General features: G+C 36.8%; 1 protein-coding gene across 1 annotated transcript; it reads right to left on the bottom strand.

Annotated features, from left to right (window-relative positions):
- Positions 1-1,581: 1,581 nt before the first annotated feature.
- On the bottom strand, positions 1,582-10,759 carry LOC140171175 (uncharacterized). Its single transcript, XM_072194371.1, has 4 exons — positions 10,512-10,759; positions 5,699-5,836; positions 3,077-3,245; positions 1,582-2,253 (listed from the first exon to the last, which is right to left on the bottom strand). The coding sequence occupies exons 1-4, from the start codon at positions 10,513-10,515 to the stop codon at positions 2,175-2,177; spliced, it is 390 nt and encodes a 129-aa protein (XP_072050472.1). The 5' UTR covers positions 10,516-10,759; the 3' UTR covers positions 1,582-2,174.
- Positions 10,760-25,808: the final 15,049 nt, after the last annotated feature.

Genomic DNA, 25,808 nt, shown 5'->3' with positions numbered 1-25,808 from the left:
AGTTTGCTAAAGAAAGATATTTCCCACCTCTGTAAGGCACATCGTGTGGGTCTATATATTATAGTTTTGTCAGAATTTCCGTTTTTATTTTACCCTTTTTCCCTTCATGCTCCGAAAATGTCAAACTCAGTACCTTATATCGAGAGCAACCAGCAGAAATTTTCTGTCCCTCCTATCTCCAGGTGAATTTTGAATGACCCCCCCCGCCATCGCGGGTTGGCATTTTCATTACAACCTTCAGACTTGTGTTCGGGTTTGTTTTTAATTTGACATGTAGGCCTATTTGTCATAATTTAGCGCTATATGACCCACTTTCTAAATGTATAGCCGTGCTATATAAATGTTATTATGTACCTATAGGCCTATGGGGGTGGGGTGGGTGCGGAGGTGAGGTGGGTAGTGGGGTGTATGTAGGGATGGCAGGAGTGGTACTCAACACATTTTAACCATGACTTACAATGCAAGGCTCATTGTTGCCATAAAGGAACGCTGGGCCTGGGAATTTCTTTGCTATATTGAAGTTCTGGCAACACTGTAGCCAGACCGGGCACCCAGAGATATCGATCCACAATGCTAGTATTAGCCTAAGATTTCACGCGTGGATTTGAACAAATTTCAGCTTGTAGTCAAAAATGGTGGAATCAAAACAGAAATTCTGACAAAACTATGATATATCGCTCACGGTGATGTGCGTTAGAAAGTTGGGAAAATCCTTCTTTAGCGAACTATATTACTTTGAAAAGCTAAAAGGTTGATCCAAAAATAGGCTCGCGGGCAGAGTTGAAGCCTATCAAAATCGAAAATCTTACACTAAATGACTGAATTTCACGCCTAAGTTTAACACTAGGATTTGAAAAAAAAACAGTATCAAGCATTACAGTTTTTCCTGACATTTACTGAAAAAATTAAAGTATTGCTTTTCATTTGGCCTAGAAAATTAATTTTACATTGAAAAGGTGTAACTCAAAATTTTGCTCATTTCAACACCAAATTCGATCGTTTGTATTGCCTCATTAAATGACTGAGTGAGCCTTGCATAACAAAAGAATTGGTTGTCCTGCGTAGAGACTGTATTATTATATCGTAAGACAGAGACTGGGTTTATTATGTTGAATTTTGAAGAGGATTAGCGGCGTATCGGCGTAACGCCCTGTACCCGCTGTCAAATGAGTTCAAAACCTGCCTTTTTCAAAAGTCACAAAATTCAATCAAATTCAGTAGGCCTGTGCTTGTTAACTGCAAGGTGTATTGGGACAAGGAATGGGACTGGTCACCTTCAACTCACTGTGCTGAGCTCTGAGGGGATTTGCATAGCTGAATGATCATCTGCTGGGGGTTTGCACAGTACATCGGTGAGGTTCTCATCCTGGTTACCACCAAGTGAGTGTCGGTCCCACGTGACCCTCAGAAGACCACCAAAATTTGGCTCTTTTAGATGTAGGACCAACAGATTTCAATCTAGTCCCCTACCCTTTCTCACCAACCTCCTTAAAGCAACTTAGTACTTTTTGCCAGTCATTTTTTATATTGCTCCAAATCCAGTCAACATGGTCAAGTGCAATTCTTAATGTGTTCATATTTATTTATTTTCATATTACAAAAAAATAATGAATTGATTACACTCAGTAAATGTTCACTTGGTTAGGATTTTAAACTGAAGTCAACCACATGTGTTTTCCATTAGTAACAAGCCACGAAGGCAGTTTTTGTCTTCCATTTGTGCCCATTCAGCCAATTCAGTCACATAACTATTTCTAAGTTTTATTGGTACAAAAGTTTACCTGACGATGTTATACGATGTTATGACGAAATATTGATGAGCCCAGCATTTACTAAAATTAACCTTTATTTCGAGTTAAAATAGTCTGAAATTGCTAATTTTTTCACGCGCCTTGACCATTAAAAGTGGTCCAAACTCTGCTTGCCCCGCCCCCTAAATGTTAATGCTTCCTCCACCAATGGATTCAACGAATCTAATATTGTCTATCTTCTTCGTGATCACGGGTTCGAATATTCAATCTACAGATAAATCATCCCATTTGAAAACACGATATGAAACAATCTTTGGATTTTTCCATCTACATGTACAAAAATACACTATATATTCATGCTTATTTAAATCTATGGCCATTAACCATGCATGTATAAAGGTTGTTGCTAAAGTCTATCATTGTTTATGCATTATTGGAATTGAAGATATCGATGTAAAGCTGAATGTTTCCAGGAGCAACTTTCTTCCAGATGACTACAAATCTGTAAAGCAAAAATAAAACATGAATATGCGTTTATCTTGTGAGTCAGAAAATCTAATAAGTTCTAATGAAATATAAATCTAGACAATACTTAAAGACCAGTATTGCGAGAACGTAGTGATCATTCAAAAATTAGTTCAAAGATGTGTTGGCCTGAACCAAATCGCAAACAAACAAACAAACAAACAAACAAACATCAAACAAACAAACAAACAAACATAGATGTACAGTAGCGTAGCGACGGGGGGAACGTGCCCTGGGCGCCACCCTTAGTTCAAAGATGTATTCAAAAATTAGTTCAAAGATATGTCGGCCTGAACCGATTCGCCAAAAAACAAACATGCGCCTTAGTTCATGTAGATTAGGTCTACGTCATTAATTTAACAAATGAATTATAAAACTTTTTTTTTCACAAAAAGTTTAGACCTTTATACCACTAGAAACCTCTGGCTACATTATGTTTATGTACAACAAATTTCTTGCAGATTAATTCGTTTAGAAAAAATATCGTCAAATTTGAATTACGTTCTGGTGTACCAGAATGAAATTACAACACAGTGGCTTATGGAGGAATGTAATTCACATATTAATATGATTAAGGTATAACTCGCAAACGCAAAATCGGAATCAACTGAAATTTTGGGAATAAGCTTTTTTCGTGGATATTTACTGAAAAATGTCATAAAAAGAGGATGCTAGGATCACGAAATACTCCTTTAATGTCTGGTTCAAACCTATGCCTCTCCATAACATAAATGTAAACCAGAGCCTCCTTTCATGCCAGGGTAGATCTATCACTATTATATTTTGTTAGATGTACGTACTTGCCAACATCCATGACAGCACCCGTATCGTTGAAAAAGGTATAGTTTCCTCTCTCCCAGAATGTACCACCTACGGGCACGCTATCTGCTGTCGGGTCCAGCAGAGCCGTCAATAATTTCGCATTGCTTATTCCACTCGCGATAACACCTTCTGCAAATTTTTCAAAAGCTTTGAAAAGAAAACATCATGTCTTAATCAATATTATTGTTTTTATTTAGCTATACATTAAGCAACCACCAGCAAACACAAAACGTTTTCGACATCATTCGCAAAAGGTTATAAAAGGTTGTCAGAAAACGTTTAAATGTCGAGTTATATAAATGGTACATTAATGGTATAAAACGTTTTCATAACATTAAATAACATTTGTTGGTAATTTACTACACAGCAAACACAAATGTTTTACAGAAAACATTTAAATGTCGGGTTATATAAAGGGTATAAAAACGTTTTAATAACATTCCAAAACATTTTTGAAAACTTGGTACAAATCATTCTAAACAGAATGTTATTTTGGGGTTGAAAAAATATTTTGGAAAAAATGTTTGCTCAAAATATTTACAATAACGTTTTTAAAATGTTTTCACGACCTTTATATAACCCGACATTTAAATGTTATTAAAACGTTTTGTAAAAAACATTTTAAGAATATTTTTGTGTTTGCTGGGTGCAAATATTTTAACATAATGTTATTTAAGTGTTGACAAAATATTTGGCCAAAAATGTTTGCAAAAATGACATTTCGAAAACATTTTAAAAATATTGTTGTAGTGTGTTTTCATACAAAACGTTTTAAAACGATTTCATGACCTTTATATAACCCGACATTTTAATGTTATTAAAACGTCTTTACCTAAACCAAAACCCAAAATATAACTTATTTAAAACGTTTTAAAAATGTTTTTGTGTTTGCTGGGCAGCTGCCCCTCCCCGTGATCATCTTGTCTCCCTCCCCTCACAGGTGGGGTGCTTGGTAACCATGCATAGTGTATTAAATTTGAGTCCTTTTATGGCAATTTTTGGCAATTTTCGTCAAAAGTTTCCCCACTGAGATTATACTTTGTCCCCGGCCTCCTCTCTGGAAATATCCTGGGTACGCCACTGATCCGTCGGTGCATCACAACCCGTCGCATCAGCTCATCTTACCACACGTTATTAAAGTAATGTGAGGGAGAGTGAAATTAGTAACTTGCATAATTAATGAGCTAATATGCAAAAATGCTAAAATGACGATTTATGTGCACGATAACTCAATAAATACAGCACCTATAGGTAAGCAATTATGCTCATCATAAAAAGCATGATTGACTCAAGACCAACAAACACAAAAACGTTTTAAAAACGTTTTAAATAAGTTATATTTTGGCTTTTGGTTTAGGTAAAAACGTTTTAATAACATTAAAATGTCGGGTTATATAAAGGTCATGATAACGTTTTAAAACGTATTGTATGAAAACACACTACAACAATATTTTGAAATGTTTTCAAAAAATGTTATTGTCAACTATTTTTGCAAACTATTTTTGCCAAATATTGTGTCAATACTTAAATAACATGATGTTGAAACATTTGAACCCAGCAAACACAGAAATGTTCTTAAAATGTTTTTTTCAAAACCTTTTAATAACATTTAAATGTCGGGTTATATAAAGGTAATGAAAACGTTTTTAAAACGTTATTGAAAATATTTTGAGCAAACATTTCTCGCAAAATATTTTTTCAACCCCAAAATAACATTCTGTTTAGAAAGTTTTGTATCAAGTTGTCAAGAATGTTTTTGGAATGTTATTAAAACGTTTTTATACCATTTATATAACCCGACATTTAAACGTTTTCTGTAAAACATTTTTCTTTGCTGAGCAGTAGATTATCAAAAAATGTTTTTTAAGGTTATGAAAACGTTTTATACTCTTAATATACCCTTTATATAACCCGACATTTAAACGTTTTCTGACAACCTTTATAACCTTTTTGAATGATGTCGAAAACGTTTTGTGTTTGCTGGGGAAACCGTTTTCTCACTTTTTTAAATATTTTTGTCTATTTCCGATTTTAGGCGTCATATTGTGCAAATAGGCATTTGTGAATTTTTAAAAGTTCATTTTGATGCCTTATATGGTCAATATCTCAAAATATAAGGCAAATATCAAAACACTAAAAACAAACCGGTTTTTGGAATGGTGCCTCAAGATTAAGAAGAAAATATAACAAAAAGTTTTGGAAAGAGTGTTTTTTGTTATGATGTACCAAAACAAAATTGCCAAAAATTCACTTTTTTGTGATTTTCTTCATAATTGTTGTTTTACACCAAATCTGTATTTATATTAAAATTCATGTGTGTCTTGCCTTTATAACAATGTATACTTTTATATGTCTTGCGTGAATAATTGCAAAGTTATGGCACTTTTATTACATGCATGTCTGAGAGTACACAGCCACCTTAATAAAACAATAAGATACAAACAAAATATAAATTGATATATTTTGAAAACCGTATAGGCCTAACCGATTTGCTTCAAACAAAAGACATAATTGATAAGTGTGCTTTGCTCTACTCAATTAATCTGTTTAAAACATGCATAGGGCACTTCCAAAATGCCTCAAATACCACCTTAACATACCTCCTCTTCCAATTAAAGGGGGAGACCCTGTTGGTAATACTTGTGTATCTTCAGTGTAAAGAGCTGCCAAGCCTTTTGCGTTTTTATCCCTTATCATCTGACCCCATTTCTCATTAGCTTCGTTGACTAAACTAGCAGCTGTAAGATAGAAAAATAATGATATTCTATATAAATGAATCCATCGAATGTCCATAAAGATCCAGAACATGTTGGTCACCTCATCTCATCGCATATCTCATATTCTTCCACTCCACGTATGGTTTTCGTCTCAAATCTTTGAGCAAGTTCATTAGGAATGTTGATTTTAACTGTAACTGTTGTTCATTTTGAACAATTCCTACAAACAACGAAGTTTTTTTAACTCAAGTTTTAGTGAGGAAACCCTCCTTAGCGACTATAAGACTTATTAAAAATTAGAGAGGGATCCAACGGCAAAACACAAAAGAGAGTTAGTTTCCATATTGCAGAGGCTTGAAAGAGAGGATAAAATCAAGAAGGCAGACAAGAAATTTCTGTATCCCACCTCTGAAAATGTTCCGAGAATTTATGGCAGTCCCAAAATTCATAAAGATGGAACCCCGTTGCTTGTCTTGTTGCTGTCGCCTGCTTAAGCTATTCGGGTGATATCTACCGCCCCCAGGGGGCACTGTAGTGGTGAAGGGGGGTATCAGGCGCGTCCGTGGACTCTCAAAAAGCACCCTAAACAAGTATTTCTGAGACTGAAATTTTCACCCCTAAACAAGTATAAGTAGCACGATTTGCTACCCTAAACAAGTAGTTGTCTTTCACCCCAACCCTAAACAAGTAATTTATGCAATTATTACCCCTAAACAAGTAAACACACAGAAACAGGTACTTTTAACCCTAAATAAGAAGTTGCTGCCTTCATGACCTTTTTGTCGATGTGCCGGCGGCTCTGCATAGCCAGAGTCTTGTTCAAGAAACATGTTAAAGCTTACCTCACAGGTCATGCAGTATGTCCAATATTCTCAAGATTTTTGTGCCAATAATTTCCCCTTTTTGGATCACAGGTCCAACCCTTTGGATTGAAATATTAGAATTTATTTTTTGGGATTGGGATGTACCCAATTCTCCACATTTCCAAGAGAATGATTTTGAACTGCAAGTCCAACGCAAATGACGACCATGACGATTGCAAACCATACATTATGAAGTTGGGAGACAAACACGGCCAGTCTCGCTTGGTCTATTTCCTAATTTCGTCTCCATTTAAAACATTCTAGAGCATTAATTATCATGCTGGATTTAGTGGTAAATCCAACCAACCCGGAAACTCATTGATTTATATTTTAAAAGGAAAGCCAGCAAATAGTTCCAAATTATTCAATCGGCGTGTTTGTAAATACCCCCGTAAAATGTAACACATGTCAAAAGTTCGTTCACACAGCTTGTTTACAAAGTTCGTGGTTGCATTAATTGGCATGATTGGGCAGGAAGCTTATCAAGACTATCATGAATATTGATGAGTTTAAAGAGGTTCCGCCAATTGGAAAGTCTCTTATATTTTTCCTCATATTGACTCCACAGTTAAGAAAAAGGCAAAACGCATGCTGATTGGTTGTATGTTCTGGCCAGGTTGTGACCTTGTCCGGGGACCTCGTGTTTTATGCTAGCTGGACCAGTAGGGATCTGTCATCGCGGACAGCTGAAGGCTGGCTTTTGGGGTGTAGCATTGAAGTAGGGAGAAAAGACCGCAGATTTTTCTTTCACTTTTCAAGAATGAAGGAGAAAGCACAAAATCCCAAACTTGGCAAAATTACCCTAAGTACGTAAGAGCTCCAAAAACATACCCTTTTGCACGAATTTTACATGAATTTGATACCCTATTCACGTTACGCACGTAACGCGCCCCAGTCTGAAAAAATACCCTTTTTACGTGAATTTACGGACGCGCCTGATACCCCCCTTCACCACTACAGTGGCCCCCCCGGGCTACCGCCAACGGTTCGGCATGGCTATGGGAAGTCCTCTCAACCCCCTCGCGTGTAATATTTTCATGGAGTGCTGGAACAGAGCCATTTCCACGGCCCTCGTAGCCTGTCGCCCTCGTCTCTGTAAAAGATACGTATATGACGTTTTGGAAATAGTACGCAAAGGAGAAGTAGACAACCTATCGGAACACTTAAATACCACTGACCCCTTCAACAGCGTCAAATTCACATACGAACCAAGAACATGAAGGTTCGATTTCCTCCCTCGACAACCTAATCTCCAGAAAACCGGATGGATCAGTGAAACTCTGTATCTACCGTAAGAAAACGCACACTGACCAATATCTTCAGTTCTCCTCCTACCATCCCTTATATCAAAAGCTGGGAGTTGCGAGAACGCTGTTACACAGGAGTGACGCGTTGGTAACAGAAGAAGCGGACAAACAAACAGAGGAGAGTAAAATTCGCGAAGCAGTGACCACTTGCGGATATCCAGAATGGTCAATTAAGAAAGTCCAACAAGACAGATCCACTCCTAAGACAAAACTTACTTCAAAGCGAAAAGATGACAGTGAGAAAACCAAAGGCATGGTTGTGTTCCCTACATTAGAGGGCGTTTCTGAGCGAGTCTCCCGAGTGTCTCTACTGCCATGAAACCACATCGCATCATACGCAGTATGCTCGTCCACCCTAAGGGCAAACTTCTCCCACAACAAAAAGCGGAGGCCATTTATGAGATCAACTGCGGTGACTGCACCAGTTCCTATATTGGTGAAATTGGCCGTCCCTTCGGTACCCGACTTAATGAGCACCATTTACACGTGCAAATCTGTCACAGACATTCACAAATCTGCTATCACTGATCATGTGGCCTCTACAAATCATTCAATCAATTGGGAGGAATCCAAAGTCATCGATCGTGAAGCTGATGAGACTACCAGGTGGCTCAAAGAAGCCATTTAGATCCACAGAAAAGGACATGACACTCTAAACAAAGGGCCTACGCACTCAACAACATCTTTGACCAGCTCATGACGCCCTATGTTACCCATAAAAGGAAACAGTCAAATGTGATGAGTTGCCAGTCTAGTGGTGAAACGTCAATAAAAACGTGAGTTAGAAAACTTCGTTTTTTGTAAGAATTGTTCAAAATGAACAATATTTACAACTGGTTTTCATCTCGCAACTGAGATTTAAATCTCGAGCAGCCTTGTAAATATACCACCATGAGCCACCCGAGATCTTCCTGAGCACATTATTGCTATCAGACGAGACTGCTCTCAAAATGTCCGATTTTGAAGTATTTTTCTGCTGAACTTTTGGACATGGTGTTGCACATGAGCCCCTCTTGACCAAGCTAATTCTACAAAATATGAAAACAAATATGTAGTAAATGAAGCGGGAAAGTTGAAAACACATTACCATTATATCGACAAAATGTGCAGTGTTGACCAAAGCACCCGACAACAAAAATGAACCTACACCAGGCACAAAAAGAAACTCGTCAGTTATATTCATCCTTGCTGTTCAATAACTTGATAATTTTGGATTATTCTGAAGTATACATTTTGTTAATTGGACTTTGCTTTCTCATTTGACACCCTGTTAATGAAAAAACGAACAAGAATTGATCAAGATATGCGCCTCCAAAGCCTCAAACCCCAAAATCAAACGTTTTTCAATGGGAACGCATGCTTGTATTACACACAAGCACCACGGGCAATCAATAAAGCACACAGTGTAACAGGCACAATTGAATCGTTAAAATTGCAACTTTTTATTTTGGGGTTTGAGAGTTTGGAGGCGCATATCTTGGTCGATTCTTGCTCTATGTTCACAAACAGGGTGTCAAATGAGAAAGAAAAGTCCAATTAATAAAATGTATATTTCAGAATAATCCAAAATTATCAAGTTATTGAACAGCAAGGATGAATATAACTGACGAGTTTCTTTTTGTGCCTGGTGTATGTAGCTAATACTTTTCTTTATTTTATTAATAACATTTATTTAGGTTCTACATGTATATACGTTCTCTTTTCCTGTCACAAATTAACTCGAGTCACAGTCTTAGACAGAGTGGAATCAGTTGATCAAATAATTGGTAAAATATAAATTAACAAATATAAATATATTAGTGTTTGGTTGAATGGTTCCTAACACAACAAAATTGACCTCGCTATTTTATGCAAATAGTTGGGTCCAGTGTACCGCCATCAGTTCTGTTTTGAGTCACTTCCCGGGTCACTTCACCCGAACCAATTCCTCACTTACATTGTGATGTCTTAATTAGCATGTCAGTGAGGTGCCCCCCCCCCCCCCCCCAAATGTTGCAAATGTACACAAGAATGTTCAAATAAGAAAGACTGGAGGTGATTTGCACTTTGATATAGGGCCGCGCCTAGGCAAATTCATTTTGGGAAAAGGACTATTTATTTTGGAAATACAGCAAAAAATCCTATCCTTAGTGACGCTGGAATGATGCCAAATGAAGAATTATGGTACTTATTTTGGTATTATTTGAATATTTAACAAAACAATAGAACGAAAACTCCATCATTCTATTTTAATGATTTAGCATTATAAACTGCATTATTTTTCACAGTGTGATCATATTGTCCAATTTTGATAACTTAATTTTTTACATTTGACAAAAGGGCCCCTGGAAAAGGGCCCATGATGTATAGCCTATACTTTATCCAGAATATGGCGTATCATAGTGTGTATATAGTTTGTACACTATATCCATGATATGACATCAAGTATATTCAAAATTAAATGTAAAATATACAAGAAAAGATATTTGGCCTATTGCCGTATAATTAAATGCATACAAATTCTGTAAGTAGACCTACACAACTTACCCATAGTTTCTGGAATTTCAGTTGTCTCGAGACGACGACCACTATTGTATGTACTTCTCAGTAATAGACTCAGAGTGAAGTTCTTCTTTTTGATTATTTCAACGAGGTGCACAAAACTGAGTGTATATATAGGCCTACTGTTGACAAGACTGGACTTTGTTACAAGCCGTTACAGATTACAGAGTGACTAAATAATGGTAATCACTGCTTATTTACAACACTGTCAATACAACTATGACCTGCGACCAAGGGGGTGACAATAAATTCACGGTTGTTCTATTAGCAACGCAAAACCTATGAAAAATTCCGCTGGTTTAGATAAAAAATGAGGCCAGTTATCGATCCGTTATGAATAATTCATGTTCGACCCCTTAGATCATGTTAATTGAGATTGGAAAATAACAACGTTGTTAGTTTTGCGAACTTTGCTTGTTCAATGAGAGCATAGCGCGCCCCTAATACATCTGGGCACAAACCAGGCGAAAACGATCCAGTTTATGAAATGGCGGACGGGTATTCCCATCAGGCACCAGTGATATGTTTTTTTCAAAGAAAGTCTACTAATTTGATATGAAATGACATTTTGCAATAGCAATGTCAAAATTAGGACTTGATGTCAATAATATGAAGGAAATACGTAACAGAGGCAAGGTATGAAATACAAGTAGTATTTGAAGTTACAATAACCTTTTGATACCCGACCTGACCTTCCATCATGGCGCCTTATTCGTCTTATGTGTTTCAATTTATGGTATAAATCTGACTAATATGGTCACATGTTGACATATCATGTGTTCAGGAAATCACGTGGCAACATTTTACGATTTCAGGCTTGTTTGCCATTTGTACTCTTTTATTATTTATCTTTGTTAATGAACATATATTTTGTTCATGAAAGTTCATCTGTGTTGGTATAAATCATGATTTTGATTTAAACTTTTGTTCCAAACACAAGGAATTAATTCCTACCTCGGAATTTTCAGATGGTACTCCATCTTTCATCACTCGCTGATGAAAGATGGAGTACCATCTGAAAATTCCGAGGTAGGAATTAATTCCTTGTGTTTGGATCAAAAGTTTAAATCAAAATCAAGAACATATATTTTAAATGTTGGTAAATCGTGGTTGGCTGCCCATGATATCTGTTAAATTCAATGTTTTATGAATATAATTCTACCACGCAGAGGGGGTCACGCAGCAGAATTTCACACCACCTGACTTAGCTAGATTTTGAAGCTCTGCTTTCAAATTCACGTAAATTTCAAAGTTTATACACTTAATATATTTAATATGATACTAATTTTTTTGTTATAACCAACTGGTACACGAAATATAATTTACTAGCTTATTACCTATACAGAAAGGTGATTATCAGCCTTCACTCAGCAATTTGACATGCCCGGCATATCCAGCCATTCTCCGCCTGGCTAACATGACTGTCGCCCTCTATAAGCCTGTGCACAAATTTAATAACAATACGCTATTTACATATCAATGCGCCTCATGCTAATTTTTATTGCCGCTTCCAGGTATTGTTCTATGCTGCGACTTTCAGGTTCCCAGGTACCTAAATATTCACCAGGTCTATTATCATTATTTGCATATCACAACTCGTTATGCAGATACTCACAGAGGGAGGTAAATAATAAATGAAATTCTTTTCATTGTTGTTCCATGGAGCCCCGGCATACAGCCCAGGGCATGCAGCTCCATTGTTCTTGCCCACGCACAGACCCGTAAGCAGGATTTTTTTTTTTGGGGGGGAGTTTGTGCTGATTTCGAAAAAAAGTGGGCTTTTTTTCACGGGAGCGATTTTGTGAAAAGAGGATTTTCTTCCCAAAATTTGGACATTTTTTGACAAAAAAAAGCGTAAAAACCTGGTGAATGTCAAGTATTCAATCGTGTACTCTCAAGCTTCATATCAACAAAATTTGCGCATTTTACCATTTGGATGTAACACTATGACTCCTATGAGTAATAACTCGACCTGAAAATGTCACTCCTTGGAAAATGTTGATGTTATGATAATATAGCATACATAGAGGAATTATTCCCGGAGCCTTGTGTCACCGCGAGAGTCCGGCATACATAATAGCACAGTTTATACGATACATACATGTGGGCCTACACGTTGTACTGTACACAGTACTGTGCTTTGGTGAGTAACGGTTAAGGTCAAGTTCAACCTGTGACATTCCATTCCAATGCGTGGGCGCTATTATAGTCTTGAGGTCAAGACACAAAGTGAGAGTGTGCGTATATAGGCACATCATCGTTTTCCCGGGACCATTTTAAATCTTTGATCGAGGCTAACTTCCCTTTCACTATTTGAAATGTTTGGCATGTATAGGCATAGAATTTTTATGCAAGAGTATATAAATATATGACTAAAACAAAATCGCAATAATTATTATTTATATCCATATGCCTATGCAAAATGCAAATAAACGCGGCATCTTCATGTACACGTTTATGAATAAATTAAAATCAAGTTTCTACTTGTAGAAGTTAAAATTCTTCTTTAAGGCATACATTCAATTGTAAATTTCCAATATTCTATTGATAAAACTTAAGAAACGTTTAACAGACGTCGGCGCAAAATGTTTGGAGAACATTGCAGACGAATGTTTTATAAACGTCATGAAAGAACTTAACAATATATAACGTTCACAATACGTACTGTGAACGTCCTAATAATACGAAATTAAAGCTTCAACATTTATAACCAAATCACGATGTTTTAAAAACGTTTTAAAAACGTTTTGGGAAGACGAAGACGTAAAAGACCTAAGCAGAACCTATTAAAAACGTCTTGAAAACGTTTTGTGTTTGCTGGGTCCTAACGGTCATTTGTAGGTTATGAGTTCATTAATAAAATAATATTTTTGGTTTCTTTTTAGGACATGAAGGGGGTATCAAAGATGAAATAAAGCGGAAGAGCAAGTAAAAAGACTGATGCTGACTTAGATGAAGGGTGAGACATCTGCCGTAGAAGTTGAGCCTATGTTCAGCTCTGTTTGCCTTCTGGTGGCAGTGGTCTGGTCTTGGATGAGTGATGAATTGAACATCTTGACTGTCGGTTTGTTGATGATAGCTAATGGTAGTTTGTTCCATGCTGTAATGGTTCTTCGGTAAAATGAATGAATATCTTGGTGTTATGATAGTATACTGTGCTTCATGCAGGTTTCTTGTCCTAACTAGCCTGTTGATGACTTGGATGTAGTACCTGGGAATGATGGTGGATCTTATACATCATGGAGAGCCTTGAGACCTTTCTTTTTTGCTAGAGTGTTGGCAGTTCCAGGTGGTTCATCAGAGCAGTGAAACTAGTTTTTCTGCAAAAATTCCTGGCAATGAACCTAGCTGCTTTTCTTTGTACAGTTTCCAGGGAAGTTATTTCTTGCTGGGGATGATCCCAGCAAGAAGGAGTATATTCCAAAGGTTGTCGTATTGATGAGAACTCTTACCTCCTTTGGACAGCCGTATAAATTCCTCTGAAGAAAGTTGAGGGTTCTTTGTGCTTTACCGGTGATAGATTTGACATGGTGTTTCCATTTCAAACTAGATGAGAGTTCTACTGCAAGGTAGGGACTGTGTTCTAGTTGAACTACCGTATATGTCTGATCCCATCATGCTATACATGTGCTGGATAACTTTCCCTTTCCTTGTAACACGAGGAAAGGTGCACTTCTTTGGCTTGAAGCTCATTTGCCCCTGTTCTGAGCAGTTGACCATGGTGTTGAGAGCTGCGTGGAGTTTATCAGCATCAGTCTGGGATTTTGTAGACCAGGCAATCATCAGCAAAGAGCTTTATGGTGCTAGATGTATCTTCTTTAAGGGTAGACGAAGTGTTGTTGGTCGAAGCAATAAAAAAAATCGATTTTCATTCTCTAGATCAATATATTATTGACAAATAACACCTTGATGTTTTGCAAAAGTTCATTCTACAAATTATATAATTTGAAAACTTGCTTAATTTATTGTTGTTAATGAGTTATGTACATTTTACAAAAGTGTTGTTGTTTTAGCCCTCTTTACAACGTAACTCAAGAACCACAGGACCTACAAAATTATTTCTGTGATATTTGAATTCTTCTACACGCTCGCAAGGAAATGAGCAATGCAATTTTTGCCAAAGCTCATTACCATTCGCAAGATGTTGTGAACTACCAAATCGCAACATTTTAAAATAGTGTATTACCTTAATGTCGTTAGTATAAAGGATGAAGTACCTGGTACAGTCCGTTGGGGACTCCTGAGATGACACTTGTTTCGCATGAGCACTATCCATCAACTGATTGCGTTCTTCCTGTGATTCCATACCAGTCAGTGGCGGCTCCACGGGGGGGCACGGGGGGAATGCCCCAGTCAGAACTCTTTCTCCCTGTTGCCCCCAGTAAAAACCAATTAAGAAAGTACCACTTTTTGCGGCAATTTTGCGCAAAATTTATTGATTTTACCCCCCACCCCTAAAATTCACTTTGCCTCCCACCATGCCACCCCCACCCAAAAAAAAACAATTCCTGGCGCCGCCACTGATACCAGTCCAGTTTATATAAAAGACGTTGGCGGGACTTCATTGATAACCCATCCAATACCCATTGATGTATGTTGCTCCATCAACTCGTACAGAAAACATACTTTCAAACAATATCCGGGATCTAAAATTAAATAGTCATATTAAGCCGACTGTTATAAACTGAACTAGCACATAACCGAAGCGTTGGCAATATTGTACCCTATTGTCAATGATTTCTATGTCTTTTGTTCTGGATCGATGAAGATCGATGGCCTTGTTTTGCAAAGCTGATCTACAAAAAAGGTCAACTGCCTTAGTCAATACCTACAATTATAATGCAGTATCTGTCAAAGGCATCAATTTTGCCCGTCCCTAAAGAGCAAACTCTAAACGTCTAAAATGACGGCCAAACGGGTGGCTAGCTAAGACGGATCGTAGAGGCTTTATATGAATATACTAAATTTCCTTAAAAAATTGACACAGTGATGGGTCCACGTTGAGTACCCCCTCTGCCCTCTCTCCCCGTGGGAAATAAGTATTGGGGTCCACGTCTTCGTTACGGACGGGTTCGTGTTTGTGACATGTATTTAATATACTCATGAATTAATATGGTTGACATCGCGACGCTATACCAAATACCTCTGAAGCAGTTGCACGACCACCATACTGCCCTCTATTTTAATATTTTAATACAGGGTAACAAACAGACACTGGTAAGACGCTGTGCAATAATTATAGGTAAAATTGGTGGGGGACAAGAGATTTTTTGGCGAGCCGAAGGGGGGGGGCAATTTTGAGAAGCCGAGAGGAGAGTGCCTTTTAAATAAAATGCTCTAAGAAGGCTTAGGAAAACAGCACGGAAAGCGCTCGCAACATATTTCTAGATCCGTATCTAGACCATTTTAAGGATCCCAACAATTTGCCATGTGCAAAGGGGAGTGGTGGGAAATATTGAGAGGCTGAGAGGGGGAAGCAATTTTTGTCATGGGGCAGGCGGTGATGGAAGCGATATCGCCAATTTTGAGGTCGCCATTGGATTAACACATAATCATGAAATCGTCACAAACAATTCTAAATTTGTTATGTGGTGTCAAAGCAAAATTATCTTACTTAAAACCGTCGGGGTACGACAAAGTACCCCTCTGCAAGTATGTTAATTTTCCATTTGTAATGGCTAACCGTGTATTTCGAATGGGGCTGTCAGCCCTGTATCTTCGCCAGCCTCGTACGTCACGTGTTGCGCTTCCTACGCCGCCTGTCAAGGGGCAAGCAATTTTTGGTACGCCATTTGGAAATGTTACCCCCAGAGAAACTCATAATTATTTAACAAAGATGACTATTTGTTCCAATTCCAGTGGAACCTCATGAATATTGTCCTGGGTAAAATTATGCCAATGTTCACTGGGGGGCATAAGATATAGCACTACCAGCCCTATTATATTGATTTTTAAAAGTAAAATGCTTATACCTATTTCAATACATCCAAAGGTCCAGGGAAATTATTGAGGTTTCACTGCTGAAGCTGGAATAGATATAAACAAAATTGAAGTTCAAACTAAAGTTCACAAGCGTGTCTGTCCTGAATATAGTAGCTGCTTCTAATATAAGCAGTGGCGTAGCGTGGGTCATCATGTGGGAGGGGGGACCACCGGGTGATTGGAAGCACAAGCCTTTTTCCTATGGGATTTTCTAAATTTCCAGATCGATGGGGGCACGTACCCCTCCCCCGTGACCCTATGACTCTTCAGCACTTCTAATGACCCCTGAGAATTTTGCCAAAACAGAGCGCGCAAAGTCCCTTGATTTTGATTACTAGTATTTCAACTGTAAATCCCCCGAAAGACCCAAATTGCTCATTTCTGGTTTTTTCTCAATCAGAAAGCAAATGAATATCCTTAGTTTTGAGAGGTCGCATAATTAATGACCCGCCATTTCCCACTAAAAACTATGATGTGCCCCGGGGTATTTCTGAGAGCACATTAGAAATGTTTAAAACGAGGAATGTCCTTCTGATATTTTTTTGTAATTCCCGATATAGGCCAACACATTTATATTTTTGAAATTTAACAGTCCTCAAAGTAAATTATATCAATCTAATGACATGTTACAAAAATTTCAGAGAGTACTTTAAATATTGGCCGGTTATTTTTCACACAGTGGCGTTAACTAGGCAATGCCCGATACCTTTAACATACACTGTTTGTAGAGGTCACGCGTCAATGGTGAGAGTACTGTATATTGTGTATAGGAAAATGAACAGTAACTGCAGTATCTCATGCCAATACCCCAGAAAGTTGCCAGTAGCGTAGATTACTTTTTGACATGGGGGAGGGTGGGTTTGGAAAATATTTTGAAGTATAGTGGATCAAACACCTTTTGGCGACAGAATAAGTTTATGGTACAAATGGTGAATCGCGCGAAAAATTTTGCCATATTGAACGATATATGGTGTCAGGATTAACCGGCCCTAACCCTTGTACTAACGGGTTTTCAGACTGACGTGGTCGGATTGACGGTGTTTTGGACTGACGAACAATATCCCAAACCCCCTTTCGAATAATATCCAAAACAGGGATCTAAAATCAAATAGTCAAGCCGACGTGGTAAAAGATCTTCCGCTGAGTGCACCAAATCCGCGTAACTTCGGAGTAAGCTACTAGTTTAGTAACTTGGCGAGTATCTCGCATTTTGAGACTTCCAAATCGGCGTAAGTTACTAGACTAGTAAGTTCTATTGTTATCATACTCGGCAACTTACTCTTCATCTTTTGCGGAGTAAGTTGACGAGTATCTCATAAATTCGTGACTTCCAAATGTGCGTAAGTTACTAGACTAGTAAAGTTACGCCGCAGCTATTGTTATTAACTCGGCAACGTACTCTTGATCGTTGGAGGAGTATGTTGGCGAGTAAACAAATCGATTCATATAGATAGAGGAGAAAATCATTGATATTGATGAGATTTCGGAAGTAAATAATAAAATATTTCGCATTAGAGCGTATTCTGCCAGTGGAGCGTCTCGTATGCAGCACCGCAAACCTTTCGGATTCCATTTGTATCTTCAGTCGATAGCATAATTATAGTAGGCATACCATTTAAATTTTACTAAAGAGTCAAAGTCCCGTTACTTTATGCGTTTATTTTATGCCTTAAAAATTCATGACATTATTGTATTCTATATAGGCCTATTACACTGAGTAATAATTCGAATCTATATAACTATTTTCATGTCTGGGGAAAAATGTGTTCAAAACTCAAGATATCTTCTATCTCTAATAGTAATATAGGCCTACATATAAATTATCTTATTTCAGGATCACCCCAAGCTTCAAGAATTTCGAATAATTGCAAGTTTTGTGCCAAATAAATATTCCCTTCACACGACTGGATACAATGACAAAAATGAGTTTTTTCCTCATAATTATAATCTTTTATTTTAACCTGATAACGGCAGATCTATATATCCCAATCCGACTGGCCCTGGATGGTATATTTCCCAACCCCGGTTCGTATCGCATGGTTGCAGGGCTAAAAAATAACACACTATCACAAAACGCTATATACCCCATCCCACCCCTGGGGCACACCATCCGGTTTGAATAGAGTAGGCCCACGATTATCAGATATTTTGTCCAAATTGAAAACAATTTTGCGACATTGTTACCAAATATCATTAAAAAAAAACTTGCGCTTTTTGTGATGTTTTTAAAACTACAAACCTTTATCCTAAAATTGGGGAGCCATTATTATACAAGAGGCCCCAAAATGAGACCCATATTTGCGGCTTATCATGACATACGGACATTTGAACTGAGCACTGAACCAAGCTGGTCTTTGCAGGGGTTGGTTTGCTAACTCACACCCCCCCCCCCAAATAAAATTCTAACCCCTAAAACCAACTTCACAAAGAAAATGTCAACACCCTAAAACCAATCCCCTAAAAAATCAACCCCCTGACCCCCAGTATAAAATTGTAAATGGCCCGGTAAACACACAATTTTACCCTCATTTGGGCAAAATATCACCTTAATTTTGATATAAAATTGGATCGATTGAGCCCATATTTATTGGTCGAGCTATGAGTTTTAATATATTGGACGAGACATAGTCGAGTCCAATATTTTAAGACCCATAGCGAGGCCAATAAATATTGGGCGTAAAGCATCCAATTTTATCATTATTATGTTTTGGATCCAATATTTTCACACACTTGGATTCATCAAAACATAATAATGAGATATAATCTGATAATGGTGTACAATTGAAATTAGCAATTATCACAAACAGGACCAAAATGATACACACCAATTTTTTCTTTTTCTACTACAACTGACCCTGATACGCGACTGAACATGTAAACTACTTTGACCCCAAAAGGATTTTTACAAAAACTACACTGCTGAGTCCCCCACCCCCGGCGGGTTACCCCTTCTGACATGGTGTGACAAAATAGATCATAAACCTATAGGCCTACCACAAAGCACGCGAAATACGCTGATATGGTATTTAGTTTGTACCGGGGTATTTAGTGACATAACACTGCCTATTGTTAAAATTGAATAACAATTGACCGCGTGGTTAAAAACGCGATATTAAAGGTGCTGATTGAGATGTACTGCTTCATTAACGAAGATACTAAAGAAGTAGTTACTCGCCAGATACGCTTCAGCGCAAGTCCCAAAAATACTCGTTTAGTAAGATACGCGGCAGTTGCGGAGTAGTTACTAAAGAAGTAAGCTACTAAACTAGTAAGTTACGCGGATTTGGTGCACTCAGCGGCTTATGTTATAAACTGAACTAGCATAATTAACCGCAGTGTTGTATAACCATAATTTTCGCCAGCCCATTCGGGGCTGGTACCTGTTTCAGGTTTGGGGTCAGTTTACTCAAGAGATTATATTTTAGTGGTATTGGAATGATTTTGTTTTTTACTTTTTGTGGTTTAATTTTTTTTTAAATATTTTAATTCGATTTGTTAGGAAAAGTAAGTATGTTTTGCCGTTTCAACGAACGAAAACGAGTGAGTATTACCAAAGTTATGTTTGAACTAATTAATTATGACTTTAAAAGTTTAAAGGCCTAAATGTAACAATAATAGTTAATATATATAGCATCATATGGTCAGCAGAAGAAAATCTGACATCACCTATGATGTCATATCAGTGTCCTTGACCGGGGGTCCTTACTCCTTGACCACTGAACAGCGTGATATCATGTTGATAACAGATCTATAGAATCAAAATCTTCATCATATCCCCGGATCATATCACAGATTCTCAACAATCTGTGATCATATGGACCATATTGATGTGAAAGTAGTTATCTATCATATCCTGTGTCGTTTTATGGATAAAAATGACTCAAAATGTTATTGATGAAATGGTTGCTATCATAAACATCAGTTTTGTCTTTTCAACGGGAAAAATCCGATGCAAAATAAAGTTTTTAGGGCCTAGCTATAATATGGGCATAATTTATGCATATAGTATTGAACAATGTACCCCATTTGACATGCACTTATAGATAAATAAATTGTCTTACTTTATTAATTTAATAACTTCTTTATTATAAATAAAATGACACATAACTATTTGATTCATAAAATTACATTCAACAAAATGATTGAAGAGAAAACACACAAGGCACTAGGCAGACTGTTATAGAATGGAGTATGTAAGATGCCATGTCCATAGCTTCGCAGGAGTTTCCGACTAGCAATCAACATGATCAGCACATTCAGAAAAACACAGTTTAAGAGTGAAGATTGTAGTGAGTAACCAGTCCTTTATAAATGTGCTGGCCACTATCTATTATAATATAGTAGGCTTAAACTATACATTGCGAATTAATTAAGTTATTTTAAAATAAAATGTACATGTAAGTTAACTCAAACCGGCAGTGTATATATCGAAAGCAGTGAAATCGGACATTCATAAGCGAAGATATTGAGTTCGTAAGTTCTGGTATTACAAAATTGGAAATTGAGATATCGTGGGTAAAAAGCTGAAAAGACAAAAAACCCAACGACAACAACAACAACAACAAAACAAACAGACCAGAACAATTTGGAGTACATGTAATGAATTAAAAGAGTTGACATGAGATTAGGAATTAATGTTTTCTGCTGTTTCAGTGTGCATGTTCTCATCGTTGATGGTTTGGTGGACTGTCATGTAGATGTAAGCGTGATCCTAAAAATGCCTTTCACATTGACCAAAACTAATTACAAGACCTCTTCTACATTGAAGCTGGCTTTCCCTTTTAAAGGGAATTTTTATTATGATTTATATCTTTTTGAAGGGGGTGCAATTTTAAAGCATTTCATCGTGTCGTCTGACGATTGCCTTTTTAGGCATGAAACTCAGAGTAACGACTACCTATTCTGGATGGGCTGTTCTTTGAATTTTTATACGCTCTCCCTTTTGGGGTTGAGGACTTTATTCAAACTATGAGGAAAACGTTGTTATTTATTTATTTATTTATTTATTTATTTATTTATTTATTTATTTATTTATTTATTTATTTATTTATGTATTTATTTATTTATTTATAATATATATATTTATTTATTTATTTATGTATTTATTTATTTATTTATTTATTTATTTATTTATTTATTTATTTATTTATTTATTTATTTATTTATTTATTTATCATTTTTCTAACATATAAGGCAAAATGTTGTGATTGCCGGATATTTCCTTTAATATGATGTGTCTTGCAGTATTTGGGAAGGTTGACGAACCTTTATTAGTTTTAACCTTGAATAAGTTTGTATTTTGTTGTGTAAAATGAATTGTATCAAATCAAACATGCTCAAGGGCACGTAATTGTAAGGGAACAATCAGATGTTTACACCGGGGGTCACAACAAAATTAGCCCTTTGGCCCTCGCTCCTAAAACTTCGTGTTTCCCTCTTTTCTATTGACGTAAATATTGTCCAGTCCCTTGCTGTCACCATCCTTGCCATACCCAATGATATTCTAGCCCCTGCAGATTTACCGGCACCTTTTCTTCAGCTCACAACAAAGGGTAGTGACGTCATGGATGTAGTTAACCGTAAACTTTCACAGCGACGCAGTCAATGACAAACCAAGTCAAAGTGTATTCATCTGAGACTAATATCAAACAAAATTAAACAAAACATTTGTTGTATAACCTTCAGGTAACGCTGACTCATTAAAAAAAGTTGTATTTTACGGTATTTTATTTAAAATTTCGATATGAAAAAACTGATATGATCTTCATTATGTTGCGGAAAACATGTTATAAGTTTGTCGTATTAATTAAGGGTAGACGAGGAATTGTTGGTCGAAGCAGCAAAACAATTTATACTATCTAAATCAATATATTATTGAAAAATAACACTTTGAAATTTGAAAACTTGCTTGATTTATTGTTGTTAATGACTTATGTACGTTTTACAAAAGTGTTGTTATTTCAGCCCTCTTTACAACATAACTCAAGAACCACAGGACCTACAAAAGTATATCTGTGAAATTTGAATTCTTCTACACACTCGCTATGAAATGATCCATGCAATTTTTGCCAAAGCTCACAACCATTCGCAAGATGCTGTGAAGTTGTGAACTACCAAATCGCAACAGTTTAAAATAGTTAGATCTGCTGTTACTGTTGCTATTGTTGTTGCATTTGCAGTTCTTCATAATATACTGTAGTTCTAGATTTTAGACCAGAATTTTATCTTGACAATACTACGAGATATGTTGAGATGAAAAGTGAAAAGTGAAATATTGGAATCCGGTGATTTGAATTCCATAGGATCCGTGTTCTACCTTTTGTTAACACTGAAGCAGCCCCAGGGTCAATTGAAATATAGATGTAGCGAAAGTTAATAGGGGTCTATATTTGACTTTTTGAAGTACTTGGAACACGTATTAACAAGTCATGTAATTTTTTTAAGGCAAGAAGGGAAAATATTATTAAATTTTATTATTCCACAGTCTCATGGACTGTGTAGAATGGTAGACTGTTAAAGAGGACGGCAGTACGTAGAATGACGAAATACGGTATTAATGAAGATGCGTTTTTGCACTACCAAGTTGGCATGCATGGGAAGAAAGACATGGAAAAAGAAAGAAAATGGAAGACATTTGAAAAGACTTCACATACACGACTTCATGAATTAATGCCATGAATTTAAAGTGATATATTCTGGTGATAGAAACTGGTGGTTGCAATGGATTATTTCACATTCTTAGTCAGTGCGAGTGGTCTATTACGTAGCACATAATCTGATTGGATAATCGCATGATTTTGGGTGTCGTCTATCAGGCTTTAGACGACGCCACGTCATCATGAGTGTAACACGCTCATAGAGGTGCGAGTATATATCGCGTTGTATGCGTAGACGCAGTGCGGAATACTCGCACGCGCTAGCAGTACGCGCAACAAAAGATGTGAAGTTGTAAACAAGTTTCGTTCATTTCAGAAAAAGGGGAGTTTTTATGACGGTAACTTAATTTTTGTTTTAGTTTACAATAATTATTATTAAAATAGTATTTAAACTGACTAAGTCTAAGAATGAGAACAAACGATATGAATTTTTATTTTGACTATCCTCTACCTATGATAGACTGTCGACAGCCAGGTCCAATATTTTCATCGTAGTCGCCGGCATCCACTACTCAAAATATTGGACCTGCCTGTCGTCTATCACACGGTAGAGGATAGTCAAAATAAAAATTCCTATCGTTTATTCTCTAATACTATCTAACAGCTAGTGTTTGGAATCAGTCCTCTGGTGGCCTCTCGCTGTCTCTCCACTGGTTACCAGTAAATCAAAGGATTTTTTATACGATCATTGTGTATGCATTTAATGTCTTAAAAGGGCATTTCGTGATCCACAGCATTATTCACTTTGTCGCGCTCTTTTACATGCGTACCAGAGTAACAGTATGGACTATACATGTATAGGGTCCACAACTTATAAGTTCCCCCCTAAATACTTTTTAAAATAAGTCGAAAAATATTTGACGAAATGCAAAGGTGTAAAATGGAATGGGTTCAACATATGGTCCAAATTATAGCGTCACACGTCATTGCGTTTGGTCACAATGGTTCATTATGTAAACAAAAGAGACCGTTTTTAACAGTGTTAAAAGTTACATCTGAGTCCATAGGAGGCAATTAACTCTAAAACAATACAGTAGGCCAGGAATATTTATGTGTTTGTTAAAGAAAACTTAATCTTTGTTTTTCTTCCTTTTCAAAAGTAAAGCAGGTGTTTAATTCTTTTCTCTTTAATCGATAAATGGCTGAGTTGTACTTGGGCGGGATATGTACTGCGGTGAGAATAGAGCATACATCGCCAGTAGTTCATCATATGTGAAAATTAATTTTTTTAAATGCCACGTTTGCCCGATTTCCTTCGCGGTCGACCAATAGGTTTGCTGAATGAAAATGTACCAGTGAAAGAAATTGCTCGTCGTGTGGGAGTTGCGCCCAATGCGATTCGAAAATTGAGAACACATTTTCAGGTTAAAGGAGAAGTGAAAAATCAGCCGAGAGTACCTCGTGGACGTGTCACGTCTGTTCGTCATGTCAATAGTGAATTTGGCTAAAACCAGCATCGACGTTGTAATGCACTTGTTAACAGTGTAGGAGGACACATTACCTACTGAACATCTAGACACATCCATTACAAACACATGAACAGACCTGACATACAGTATTGTTTGAAAATTGGCTCCTATGGACCAAGGTGCAACTTTTCAAACTGTCTCTTTATTTACATCATGAATCATTGTGACCGAACGCAATTGTGTGACACTACAAATTGGTCCAGATTTGTAAAACAAATAAGGTTACTCATAACTTTTTACAATTTTACATTTCGTTAATAGTTTTCGATTTCTTTCAAAAAGCATTAGGGGGAACTTATAAGTTATGCACCCTATATAATATATATATATTACATTTAAAATATCAAAATATTCTGATGAGTGTAGGTCGGCTTCGGCTGACCTGCATGAAACAATATTGTAAATATTGCTTTAATAAACCACCAAGTCTATTTTAAATGTATTCCAGCTCCCTTCTTGGTTGAGCACTTTACTGTGGATGATTTATCTTACTTGGATTTATTTAATATATATATTATATCATTATGGGTGGGTTAATGAGTTACTTTTCTTACAGCTAAAAGCCTACTGTGATTTTTGAGGATCCTATTACATTTTTAAAAACCTGACTTAACCTGCAGCGTTACCTTAAGTTGATGACAGGTCTATCGTCACGCGTAAGGTAATCGCGAGAAAATGAGTCATTCATAGGGAAGTCAACACCACTCTCAACTTGTTTATTATTTTTGAGTTTAGAAGTTCATTGACTTGTCACAAGTTTTTGAGGACTCTTACGATATTTTACGCTCATTGTCTGATCGGAAATAATGGTGTTTTGAAAAAATATGACTAAGTTTTCTTGTTGTTTTATCGGAAGTGAGCTTTTCTTTTTATGTCGCCGGTGTTCCAAATATGAAAACTATATCTGGACCTATATTTTCCAAAATGACTAACTTTGTCTTCAGAACAGGTCCCCAGATCATTCGTCATACCAGCGATTTGAACGAAGTCACTCAAAATCTGAAATCAAATTGCTTTGGCACTAAATGTTTCACGTATGTTTTGGAAAATGTCAAGTGTTCGTGAACTCGTGCCCATGTTTTGTTCAACTAAATTAAAGAATATCTATTTGGCCCCCTATTTTAAATACTATTTGCTGCTGATAGCTATGTATTATTTAAAATGCTATCTACTGC

The sequence above is a fragment of the Amphiura filiformis genome, chromosome 15, assembly GCF_039555335.1.
Source record: "Amphiura filiformis chromosome 15, Afil_fr2py, whole genome shotgun sequence".
NCBI lineage: Eukaryota > Metazoa > Echinodermata > Ophiuroidea > Amphilepidida > Amphiuridae > Amphiura > Amphiura filiformis.
The sequence above is the reverse complement of the archived record's forward strand: the minus strand, read 5'-3'. Positions and strand labels throughout refer to the sequence as shown.

What these genes read in the sequence shown, in the direction of transcription:
- LOC140171175 (XM_072194371.1), bottom strand. An exon ending in CCCTTTAATTGGAAGAGGAG is followed by an intron (nt 3,246 to 5,698) that starts GTATGTTAAGGT and finishes TTCTTTTCAAAG; the next exon opens with CTTTTGAAAAATTTGCAGAA. An exon ending in GCTGTCATGGATGTTGGCAA is followed by an intron (nt 2,254 to 3,076) that starts GTACGTACATCT and finishes TTTGCTTTACAG; the next exon opens with ATTTGTAGTCATCTGGAAGA.